Here is a 12,500-nt window from a genome sequence, read left to right as displayed (position 1 = left end):
TTTGAGAGTTACATATTCAATGGAGAACTCAATATCACCTTTAGTGCTTTGCCCGTGGAACTGAGGGTTTACGAACAAGGCAAGAGCGTCAGCATCTGCATCCATACTCAAGTGTGGCTTCGATAACATTCTGCCGAATATCATGATTTTTATTGGTAACTATGCTGGTCACCTGTGGGACGGTCTTCCTGGCAGTCTTAGGGAGGTTGATGATCCCAAGTATGAGAAGCTCTAAACGCTACTTTCCACTCGTATGCTCCAATACGCTCCATTACCTTTTTTTTTTTTTTCTTATATTTCTACTTTTCTCAGCTCTTATGCAATGTGCATAGAGCATTCATCCTTTGTTTGGTTTTTCTTTACTTTATATTTTGTGTCTGTTACTCTGATGGTGATTTTCTCTTTTCTCCACACACAGTCAGGCACTGAACACTTTGGAAAACTATTTGAATATGACTTCCCACTTTATGAGACCCATCCAAACCAATCCTAATTCAGAAGCGTCATGGCTATGAGCAACCGACTGAAATACTGTAACGCTGGAATTCGGGAGAAGGGCGACTCCTCAAGATGCTCAGAGTGCATCTGATCTGAAGTGAGTATAACCCACAGAAATTCCATAAAATATTCCTTCTGGTTACCTTACGCGTTGTTGTTGTTGTTGTTGTTGTTTTTTTTTTTTTTTAACGGACAGAATATGGGAAGGGCGAGAGAACAAAGGTGCCATCCACTGGAACATTAAAATCGCCAACATGCAACACATATCTCTTTGCAAAGTTTTCAAATCAAGCTCTCATTCGAGAACACAGACCCTTGGGAGAGAAGACCCCTCAAGAATCATGCACAAGCAGTCACGGATAAGGCGCACGAGCAGGAGAGCCGCACGCACGCACTTCATAGACCTGGGCTGCTTTATTAAGGCGCTGTAATACCAAGGATACACTTGGGCAAGCACAAGAGCACGTACGTTCGTGCCAAAGTGCACTTTTCCCCAGATGAGAATATACTGCCGGCTGGCAGGTATTCCTATTCTTAATAAGCGGATTCAAGCGATCAAGTCAAGCTTGATCTTTTTCCCGACAAGGCGAACAAACTATGTCCAAAGTCAAATATATATGTCACAAAAAAAAAAAAAAAAAAAAAAAAAAAAAGTATGAAGTCAGTCATCATCAGCCACTATCAAAGGAAATGATAATTCAAATAAAACTATTGATGCTTTCATTTTGGAAGAATGAACCAAAACGCCTTTCGCAGAGTTGCAAGAAAACCCAACCACAAAGCCAGGTCTCTCATTTCATCACACCGCTGTACACTGTGTTCAGCTGAAAACCAGATCTCCGCTCTGACAACCTTTTCTTGAAGCAGGATGACCTGGGAGAAGACCTCTCAGGCGAAACACGGAATGCTTGCTGGTCATCACGTGGCCAAAATAACTTAGGTCAAGGGGCTTCATGTCTCTTCCACTTCAACGTCGTCAGTTGGACTAGTCCTCGACTCCTGGGTTGAGTGGAGTTGAATACGTCATTGACAGTAAAAGGTTTGAAAGGTGTAACAGGAGGAAAACCTCGCAGTTGCGCTATAAATCAATTGTCAGGAGAGGGTGGAAAGTACGATGAAGAAAAAGAATATGAAAGGAGGTACAGTAAACGGAACAAAAGTGGTTGTACGCTGCAAAGAACCTTAAGTAACGTCTACAGTGCACCGCTTGAGGTCCCCTGACGGCACTCACACCCTACGGGGTCGACTCCTGGGGGTTGTGGGCCGGTGCTGTGTTTCAGCAGAGGGACACCTACCAGGTTGGGGTGGCGAAGAAGCTGGGTCACCGAGATTGTAAAACATATTAATCCTCTTCACACGTCATGCTTAGTAGGTCGTCTTCTCCACCTTGACAAGGCAAGTAAACGGTAAAACATTTCCATGAACCCAGAAGGACAGAAATATGATCGGTCATATTTTTCCTTGAAAATATCAAAGCATCCGGAGAGAGAGAGAGAGAGAGAGAGAGAAGAATTGAGAGAGAGATGGAGGAGGAGGAGGAGAGAGAGGGAGAGAGACGAGAGGAGAGAGATGAGAGAGAGAGGAGAGGAGAGGAGTAGAGAGAGAGATTAAATCGTAGGATTAAAATCGTTGGAAAATCTTAAAAATATTTGTGCGTCATGAACCAAATCAGTTTTTACAACAAAACTTGAGCAAGGAGCCACCGGGCAAAATTTAATGTTCTATTGCGAATTGCCAAGGCCGTTGCGCGATAATATGTTAAATTAAATGTCCAAGTTTCCTGAGAGAGAGAGAAGAGAGAGAGAGACGAGAGAGAGAGGAGAGAGAAGAGAGAGAGAGAGAGAGAGAGAGAGAGAGAGAAATAAAAATAAATATTTTCCCTCCGAACAAAAAATACACGGGTGAGTTCTGAATACGAACATCAACGTGTGTTTATTATTATATATTATTATTATTGATTATTATTATTATTATTATTATTATTATTATTATTAAAGGGCTTAAGATTCCCGTAAATAGACTAGAACACCACTGATAACGAATCAAGATTTAAATAATAGAAATCCTATTTTTGAAGAAAAAAAAGTAAAGTAACAAATATGAAAATATTTGCGTTGAACAACACCAACACAATCGCAAAACCTACAGGGAAAGACGTTTGTCTTTTTTTTTAAAAGCACCATTACAGCCTCTAACAAATATTCCCAACCACTTCATTCCACAGCCAAAATATATATATATATATATAATATATATATATATATATATATATATATATATATATATATATATATATCTATATATATATATATGTGTGTGTGTGTGTGTGTGTGTGTGTGTGTGTGTGTGTGTGTGTGTGTGTATAAACATAAAAATACATTAACAATAACAAATAAGAGCTAAATCTACACACGCACACATACAATCCAATATAACATTTGATATGACTAATTTGCAATTCGATGGAATAATGATTATAAATTATACGTTTCGCGGCTCAAGATTTGTAGCCTAATGGGTATTCGGCTAAGGCGACAGTAGATAGAGCAAGGGAAAGAAAAATGCAGCCCATAAACAAAAGAGAAAAAAAAAAGTGTGAACAACTCATAATTACACAATCTCGGTACTTATAGTCTTCACCAACGCTATGCGTAAAAGGTCTGGGGTTGTTCGTCCCTTATTTCGTGGCTAGGAATTTATTTTTATTAGTTTTCTGTAAAAGAAAACTATTCAGATGACTTTGTCTGTCTGTCCGCACTTTTTCTGTCCGGACTTAGATCTTAAAAATTACTGATGCTAGAGGGCTGCAAGTTGGTGTGTTGATCATCCACACTCCAATCATCTAACATGCCAAATTGCAGCCCTCTAGCCTCTGTACTTTTTATCTGATTTATGGTTAAAGAAGTTAGCCATGATCACGCGTCTGTTCCACGAGCCGCGGATCATACAGCATTGTACGCGTGGGTCCTGATTGTACGGAGACCACTGAAAGATAGATCTATTTTCTGTGGCCTTGATTATACGTTGTACAGAAAACTTGATTACGCCGAAGAAACTACGGCACATTTTTTTACTTGTTTATAATTTAGTTGGGACAAATTCTGTCTGCCAAAAATCAACTGCACCAACATTACCGACAGGTACAATAGTCCTTGTCTTATATGGTCGGTATCTTCTTCGTGAAATCGTTTCATAGCTCTCATCATCGTCCCTCTCTTTTATGTGACGGAGGACAGCAAATCTCTTCAGACATTTATAAAGGACGACATTCCATATTTCATACGGAGAAAGTTTCACTATACCTATTGCTAATACCACTGCCACTGAGTCTGTTCCCGGCAAATTTATACGAATGAATAACTAATAAGTCTTTTGTCAAATGATGTTTCATGCTTTTTGAGGGCAATATTCCTTCGCCTCATTAATAATACTTCATATATCTTTCTGATTCAGTCACTCCATCAAGTTTTATTAACATTTACAGGGGAAATATCTTCAAAAAACCAATGTGGTCATCGAACGTGGCTCATAAATGGGACCACAGAGACCAAACCCTCCTTCCCTCAGGGATAAATATGTTGTGGACGAAAAACCATTTATTACGGTATCGTTCACACAGCCATCCACCTGCATCATTTATACCAAGGTTTAAGGTTTAAGAGTATACTCTGTAGACCTTGTTGCCTATAATTGGCAACTATACAACAAAGTTATCAGTTCCTAACCACCTACATACGATAACATACGCGAAAATAGCGGCATCTACGCATCAAATACTACAATTATGATAAACATACGAACACACTAGAGAGAGAGAGAGAGAGAGAGAGAGAGAGAGAGAGAGAGAGAGAGAGAATGATCCCAAATTATCTCATAGTACTACAATTCGAATCAATTTGAAAACTGAAGAGGGGGGCACCATTTCTAGATGGACTGAGAGGCCTCTGGAACAACATTCATCAAACACCAACGTGGCGCAATGCGATTTGGGCGAGGACTCGGCAGCCAATCTCACCATTTCGTTATCGGTCATTACAGGAGGAGGAGTTCGGCCCTCACACACCATAACCCTCCCGGACCGCATTTCAAAAACGCATTTCCCTAATATGTTACTAAGATACTTGAGGGTCCATTATAATGGTGACATTTTTCAATGTGGAGGTTGCTGTTGGGCGCTGGGGAGCGCAACAAAATCCTTCCACCTGTCCCAGACTCAGAAAGAAAAACGGATGCAATCTACATCAAAATTGCTACGTAACACAGTTACGATTATTTTTGCCTGCGTCCTCAACACAGGCTCCTGCGTCACTATTTCTGATGAGTGAACCGTAAACCGACTTGAACTTCTCTCTTCCCGTTTAGAGATTGCGGTGCTAATCCTTATTTGCAAAACTACATTCAGTCATCACTGTGGCTATTGTCGTGACATTCCGCTCAGATGCCGCAGATTCGCGCGCCTCCCCGAGGGCGTTGAAAAATCACCGGTTCTGTATCATGATCAGTGACTGCTGCAGTGTGGGGTGTGCGGTGAGAGGTTAAAACCAACATTCTTCGGAAGCTTGAATTTCAAGTCGGTGGCCCCTGTGTGCTTGTTCCGTGTGAATAGGCTTCATTTACCGAAATAATATAAATATAATCATAACAATTCACGACATGTTTCCTCGTCCCCCGGTCAGACCTCTGTAAGTCTGCTCGACTCTCTTTAGTGTCGGTGCTTTTGCTTGGAATTCCACGCGGACTGTGGTCCTCTGCTATGCATTTTCCATGATCTGGGTCTTCCCGCTGGTCGAAGTCCATGAACTTTCAAATCACCACATGACTAACAAGTCTCCCCTTCTCACAGCTGTTTGAACCATCTCCATCTATATTTCTTCCACAGCAGAAGTGATACGGACTTCCAACGAACTGCAGTTATGAGTCTCGACCATCGGCAGCCACATTTTTTCGGGATGTCCATCTCTCCGGCTCTCACAGAAGCAGCGCGGGTCTGTCTGATCCCTTCAACATTATGTTTTGCTCCCTGCTACCGAGTAACAGGAATTTAACAGCCCATCAGTCCAGAAATCTCTCCACTTGTTACAAAAGTCCACCTCTCTACCATAACACAATCCTCCCCCTCAAACTCTTCTTAAACGATTAGCTCTTCTCGCGGATGATATAATTAAAAAATCTCTAACTCCATTTAAACTTTTCAACCCTGCGCAGTTAACTGTACTTATTCATCTATATTTGTGTGAGTATATTCATATATTATATGTATATACATATACATATACATACACAATGTATGTTACAAATTCTGCTCCAATGTAAAACCTTCCCCATTCAAAATGAATTCTAAATTTCTAACTATTCTCTGCTTAGTGTCAGGTTCTTGGGTGACACAGGTCGAGGGTCTAATTGGTAGGGGGGGAGGGGAGTGGGGGGGGAAGGATCGGTCCAAGTTGGTTCATCTTTGCAGACTGTTGCCATTCTCAAAATTAATCAACCTCAACCAGACCAATACAGTGACCACTATATTTTCGCTTACTCGGGGAGTAAGCCTACGAACTACTTTGTTTTTGTTGTTGTGGCTGGAGGGAGAGAGAGAGAGAGAGAGAGAGAGAGAGAGAGAGAGAGAGAGAGAGAGTTAGGAAACCCCTATGGGAAAGCTTTACAAGAAGGGTCCTGGAAAAAGTGATGTTTTTGCTTTTGCAGTTCAAAGATAGCAGGAATTTTAGGATAGGATATTTATGATTTATTAATTTAGAATGAATAATCTCAAAAATATTGTGTATGTTAAACAGCACAGAACAACTATTTCTAACAAAAACATAGCGCATTTATTTTAATTTTCGTTGGTGAAACAACGCGCTATTTGCCCGTAGATTACAGCATGCGCCCTGAGCAAGCTGAAGGTCGGGTCACGCCTTGTTTGATACAAAATGATTGTTGCTGCAAATCTGGAGGAAATAAATTAACAGGCTCTCACGTGTCTCTAAGCAAATGATTCGCATATGAACCCAAAAGCCTACAAAGGTTAAGCACAACCATCTTCATTCCGTGCCAAAATTCCCCCCCCCCCCCCCCCCCCACAAAAAAAAGTCACAATACCCCCCTCCCCCAACCCCCTACACCCAGTTTAAATGGCAACGCCTCGTTAACTAATGGTATCCGCTTTTCTTGATCCAACGCAACTTATGGGAAAAGTATAAGGAAGATGAAGCTACAAGAATCTTCCTGAAGAAGCAGAGCGTCTGTGTATTACATTAAACATAAGACTGATGTGACTTTCCCAGTCTTCCTTCATCCACCTTGGCGCTGTTCCTAATCCAATTTAAACAAAATTTCAGCAATACTTCAAGCGTATCCTGAACAATTTCTCCAATAAGATGCATTGCTAACATATATCTATAACAGTATTATATTCATTCGAATAAAAAATAGCAAACAATAAAATATCCTTCAAAATGAAAAACTGCTGTGAGATTTCTTACATCTTGACAAGATTTCCGTAATATTCTATGACTACAAATGATAATTACTGTGGGTTTACAAAGAAATCTTCATTACCGTCTAGAGTACATGTACAGATTAATAATGAGCTGACTGCAAAAGAATATTAAAAAAAAATTGACGTGGAAAATTACTCGCTGAATTAATAATGAAAAAAAAACAGTCATGCGAAAGTCAAATAGAAGCAATCACAAGACATCATACCTCTTCCGAGAAGGCTCCTAAAATTGGTAAAAGGTAACGAAGAGGTGACCGAACGTTGACTTAGACTTACCCCTCAGAATCCACTGGATGGCGGTGACGTTGTCCTCTTCTACGTATCTCCAGTAGGAGAAGCACTTGTCCCCCTTCTGGCACCTGACACTTGTGGAGGTGGCGTCGACAAGAGACAAATCGGGATTTCCCGAACTGAAGGAGGGCGCGAAATCCACAGGATCCCTGTACTGGGCACAGACGACTTCGCCGCTCCCCCCTCCTTCTTCTTCTCCTCCTCCTCCTCCTCCTCCTCCGCCGCCTCCTCCATCACCTCCACCAACCCCTCCCCCCGGACCTGTATCGGTATTGCCTTCGATTATAGCCACACCTGCAAGGAGAGACGAAAGGACGTTAATCAAATGTAACAGTTTATGATGCACAATTATGATTCATTCGAAAATATAATGCTAAAGAATAAGACGATTTACGTACTGATGGCTGAGCAAACATTATAAATATGGTACTACATTCCAGAAGTTCGATGTGAATAATGCACAGGGAGAAAACAGGGTAAAACACTTATACTGGTCGAAGGCACAACAAAGTTGACTCAAATATAAAATAGAGCTGTTTGTCCACAGATTGTTTCATAATTCGACTAACGTGAACCGGTGTTGAGTTTTTAAAATAGGTATATAATATATATAAAAATAGGTAATTTGTCCATACACCAACCTCCTCTATAATACACATTTTGCATAATATAAATTTATCATGTAAAAAATCTTAATCCTGTATGCATAAATTTACTGTATAGGAAAGCTAATGGTGTGAATTCGTTGTAATCATCAAACTTGAACAATAAAACAGGCCTACATACATATATACCATACATGTACAAACGTAAACACATAAACAAACAAACGTCTCCCCAAATCACGGTGAGTGTTATTGCACAGTATGCGTGAATTAAGAACAAATTACCATTAAGTTAAATGGCCAGGAAAATCTACACGTGCGCGTATGTGTTTGTGTCAAGCATCCATACCTGATCTGTAACAGTTTCCCAGATTTGTACAGCCAAACAAAATGGCGAGAACAAATAAGGTTATATGTAAACCAAGTGAATTAATTTAGTTACATGAGTAGTAGACCTAATGGTGTCACTGTTAACGAAGAAAAGAATAGCATGAATATAGCGAGATGTGATCAGACTTTCTTGTGCAAGACCTAATATATATGAGATCTAGGAAATAGGCTATGGAGAACAAACTATACTCTGTTTTTTTTTCATCTTGTCCATCCGCCTGTGTGTTTTTGTATGGTAACACTGCGTCCCTGGCTTTTGATAGTTACGCTATGTGTAAGTTTTTAGGTACATAAAAGGATATCTGGGTGTACATTTGCAACTGAAAAGTGTTTTAATAATTTACTGTATGCGAAATTACACCGTTAATATTCGAATAGGATATTAATATAATCGTTGAATGTAAGCTGAATGTAGCTATCTAAAGCCGGGACGCAGTGTTACCATGCAATACACACAGGCGGATGGACAGATGGAAAAAAACAGAGTATAGTCAGGCGCGGACTTCAATGGAAATGTAGATGTAAACCATCCATTGATAAAGGGAGAAGACACCAGAATATAACAACAGTGACAGAACATGACCACAATAATGTGCTGCGCTCCTCACCTGAGCGTGTTGGGCTCTACAGAGTTCCCAAACAGCGAGCAAGTAAGACACATAACAGTACGAATCACTAAGTCAAGTATATCTTAGTTTAACCAGACTGGAACCAACTGGTTACCTAGCAATGGGACCTACAGCTTATTGTGGGATCCGAACCACATTATTTCGAAATATTAATTTCTAATCACCAGAAAAAAATTCCTGCAGTGGCAGAGCGGGGAATCGAACTCAGACTACCGAATTGGTAGGGGAGCACGTAACTCATTCGTCCAACAAGCTTACTGAAGCTTTCCTCCGCCCTAAGGCAAATGCACCCTTCAAACCCTAAAACAAGGTCGGTCTTAGAGAGAGGAGAGTAGTAGAGAGAGAGATCGAGAGGAGAAGAGAGAGAGAGCTGCCTTTGTATGGAAGTTTCAGAAACTTCAATACACGAAAAATATTACCCTTGAGCTTCACCATTACCTTTCTAAAATCTATATACATGTACTTCACTATTATAAATATTATAATTATTATAATTGTTATCATTACTATTACAGCTTGAATCATACTGGTTAACCAAAATACATCAAAGCCAAGGAACACAATATTGAAATATCCCAGTCCTGAAAAGGATATTGAAAAGAAAAGAAAAACATAACAGAGAAAAATAAATTGAGTAACCAGAAAATTAAATATGACAGATAACAACTATTAATGACATGAGACTCGTGTCATTCCGCTAAAAAAAAAAAAAAAAAAAAAAAATTGCACTAGATTTGAACTTCAGAAGTTTTAAAGGTTCAGCTACATGATCAGGAAAGTCATTCCAAAATTTAGTCACGAGGAATAAATCTTAGAAAAACCGTGGTACTGAACCTCACACAATTGATATCTAGTACTACAGGGTAGATTTATTCAGTGCACCGCTCAGTGTCAGATATTACAATAAAACTGCCAGTGTTTTTCCCTAGTTTTAGGTACCGGAGCACTTTCTGCCCTTCACTAAATTTTGTTTTGCCACTGAGGCACGTGACCTCAATGTTAACCACACCATCAAATGTGTCGGTAAATTTGTCATTAAAATCAATCATCTATATCTTGATCCCTTCGGCCCCTACCTGCACTTTTTAGACTCTTATTTTAGGTGCGTTTTCACTTTTCTTAAATCTTGGCCCCCCCCCCCCCCCCCCCCCCCTAGCCTCTCTATTATATACTCCTTGGGCAACTGCGGTGTTTTCTCCTAGTTCCACATTTATGAGTCTTGTGCTCATCTCCTTAATTTTCTTCATCTCTTTATTTTGCTGTCCAACCCGCCAGCTCCCCCTTTTCACTGTCTTAAAGAGCTCAATGACCGAAAATGCTGGACATCCTGACTTTCATAAAATCTAAGAATTAAAAAATCAAATTACTTTTGTCAGGATAAATAGGTCTCTCATTATCTCGACTTTCTAAGCACACCAACGTTTTGTGCAACGGAAAGCGACACAGATCAGATCATTTTGAAAAATTAATTTTCATTCATAAATGAAATCTGAAACTTCTGCTAACAACCAAAGTACTCTGTGAGTTTTGCCCGCTCTCAACTTCATCCCCAAAATTTGCACCATGCAATCATTTAGCTACTCTTCTCGTTATTTAACGAGGCGAAACAACATGTCGTACATACATTAAAGGTAATGGGCCAAAAACGCTGCAATTTCAACGAAAAATGCTTCCCGACCACATCCTCACTAGTTCCACTCCGTTTCCATTCAACAGAGAGGCTCAAACCTGAAATCTTATCCCTCTCTGACACAAACATTATTATTATTATTATTATTATTATTATTATTATTATTATTATTATTATATTTAGCATTCACATCACACAGCAACACCATCTTCCTTTCTCCAAAATTAGCTGAGCAAAACGCCTCTTTCGTTCGCGGACCTCAAGCACCCACGACTTTGCTGTTTTGTCCTACTACTTTTCTCATTTGAAAAAAACCATTCAACACTTAATTAACAAATTTAAAAATAAACCATCATACACTTCACACATTTGAAAATAAACCATCCTACGCTTCACACATTTGAAAATAAACCATCCTACGCTTCACACTTGAAAATAAACCACCCTACACTTCACACGTTTGAAAATGAACCATCCTATACTTCACACATTTGAAAATAAACCACCCTATACTTCACACATTTAAAAATAACCACCCTGCCTTCACACTTTTGAAATAACCATCTTCACTTCATACATTTGAAAATAACCCAATATACATTCACACATTTGAAAATTAAACAGCCTACTTCACACTTTGAAATAAACCATCCTACTTCACACTTTTGAAAAGAAAACCATCCCTACACTTCACCACATTTGAAAATAAACCATCCTACACTTCACACATTTGAAAATAAACCATCCTACACTTCATACATTTGAAAATAAACCACTATACACTTCACACATTTGAAAATAAACCATCCTATACTTCACACATTTGAAAATAAACCATCCTACACCTAATGAACACATTTGAAAATAAACCACCCTACACTTCACACGTTTGAAAATGAACCATCCTATACTTCACACATTTGAAAATAAACCATCCTATACTTCACACATTTGAAAATAAACCACCCTACACTTCACACATTTGAAAATAAACCATCCTATACTTCACACATTTAAAAATAAACCACCCTGCACTTCACACATTTGAAAATAAACCACCCTACACTTCACACTTGTGAAAATAAACCATCCTACACTTAATTAACACATCTGAAAAATACCACCCTACACTTCACAAATTTGAAAATAAAACACCCTACTCTTAACTAACACATTTCAAAATAAACCATCATACCCTTCACACATCTCTATATACTCTGAAGCATGCGTTTGTATGGTGTTTTTGCGTTGCATGGAACCAGTGGTTATTCAGCAACGAGACCAACGGCTTAACGTGACTTCCGAACCACGTCAAGAGTGAACTTCTATCACCAGAAATCCCATCTCTCACACCTCAATGGAATGCCCGAGAATCGAACTCGCGGCCACCGAGGTGGCAGCCCAAGACCATACCGATCACGCCACTGAAGGGCTCTGAAGCCTGCGATTTATGCCTACCTTTGATTTGATTTGATTTGATTTATATAGGTTTTTGGCACTATGCCAAGCGCACTGGGACAACGACGGACTCAGCGCTGAAACGGAAATCGACTGTAAAAGGCTTGAAAGGTTTAACAGGAAGAAAACCTCTGAGTTGCACTATGAAAAAAATTGTTAGGAGAGGGTGGACAGTAAGATGGAAGATAGAGAATATTTACTGTGCTAGACAACTAAACAATTCAGTTCTTGTAACCGCCTTCCTGAGTCAACGTATCTACGCACATCCTGTCTTTTGTCTAGGCCATGCAACTGATTGTCAAAAAAAAAAAAAAAAAACATACTTCACAAGAAAATAAATAAAATAAATAAAATAAAAAACTATTTTATATTTTCGTTAAAACAGTGGTCGATGAAGAACAGACTTCGCACAATCACAAAGACTGCAGCAAAATAATTCTGGACTGACCACCATAAAACAGCCTTTGCCAAGTCTTTGTGTAAACTTACAATAGCCGCGAATCTAA

The 12,500-nt window shown here is 39.4% G+C and overlaps 1 protein-coding gene across 4 annotated transcripts in view; it reads right to left on the bottom strand.

Annotated features, from left to right (window-relative positions):
* The window catches only part of LOC135220584 (probable serine/threonine-protein kinase roco5), a 185,153-nt gene that overhangs the window by 128,656 nt on the left and 43,997 nt on the right, over positions 1-12,500 (bottom strand). For all 4 annotated transcript variants that reach the window (XM_064257834.1, XM_064257832.1, XM_064257835.1 and 1 more), the window contains one exon: positions 7,268-7,576. In XM_064257834.1, the coding sequence (XP_064113904.1) occupies positions 7,268-7,576 (309 nt within the window). The remainder of the gene's footprint in view (positions 1-7,267; positions 7,577-12,500) is intronic.

The sequence above is a fragment of the Macrobrachium nipponense genome, chromosome 2 (assembly GCF_015104395.2).
Source record: "Macrobrachium nipponense isolate FS-2020 chromosome 2, ASM1510439v2, whole genome shotgun sequence".
NCBI classification, from domain to species: domain Eukaryota; kingdom Metazoa; phylum Arthropoda; class Malacostraca; order Decapoda; family Palaemonidae; genus Macrobrachium; species Macrobrachium nipponense.
The sequence above is the reverse complement of the archived record's forward strand: the minus strand, read 5'-3'. Positions and strand labels throughout refer to the sequence as shown.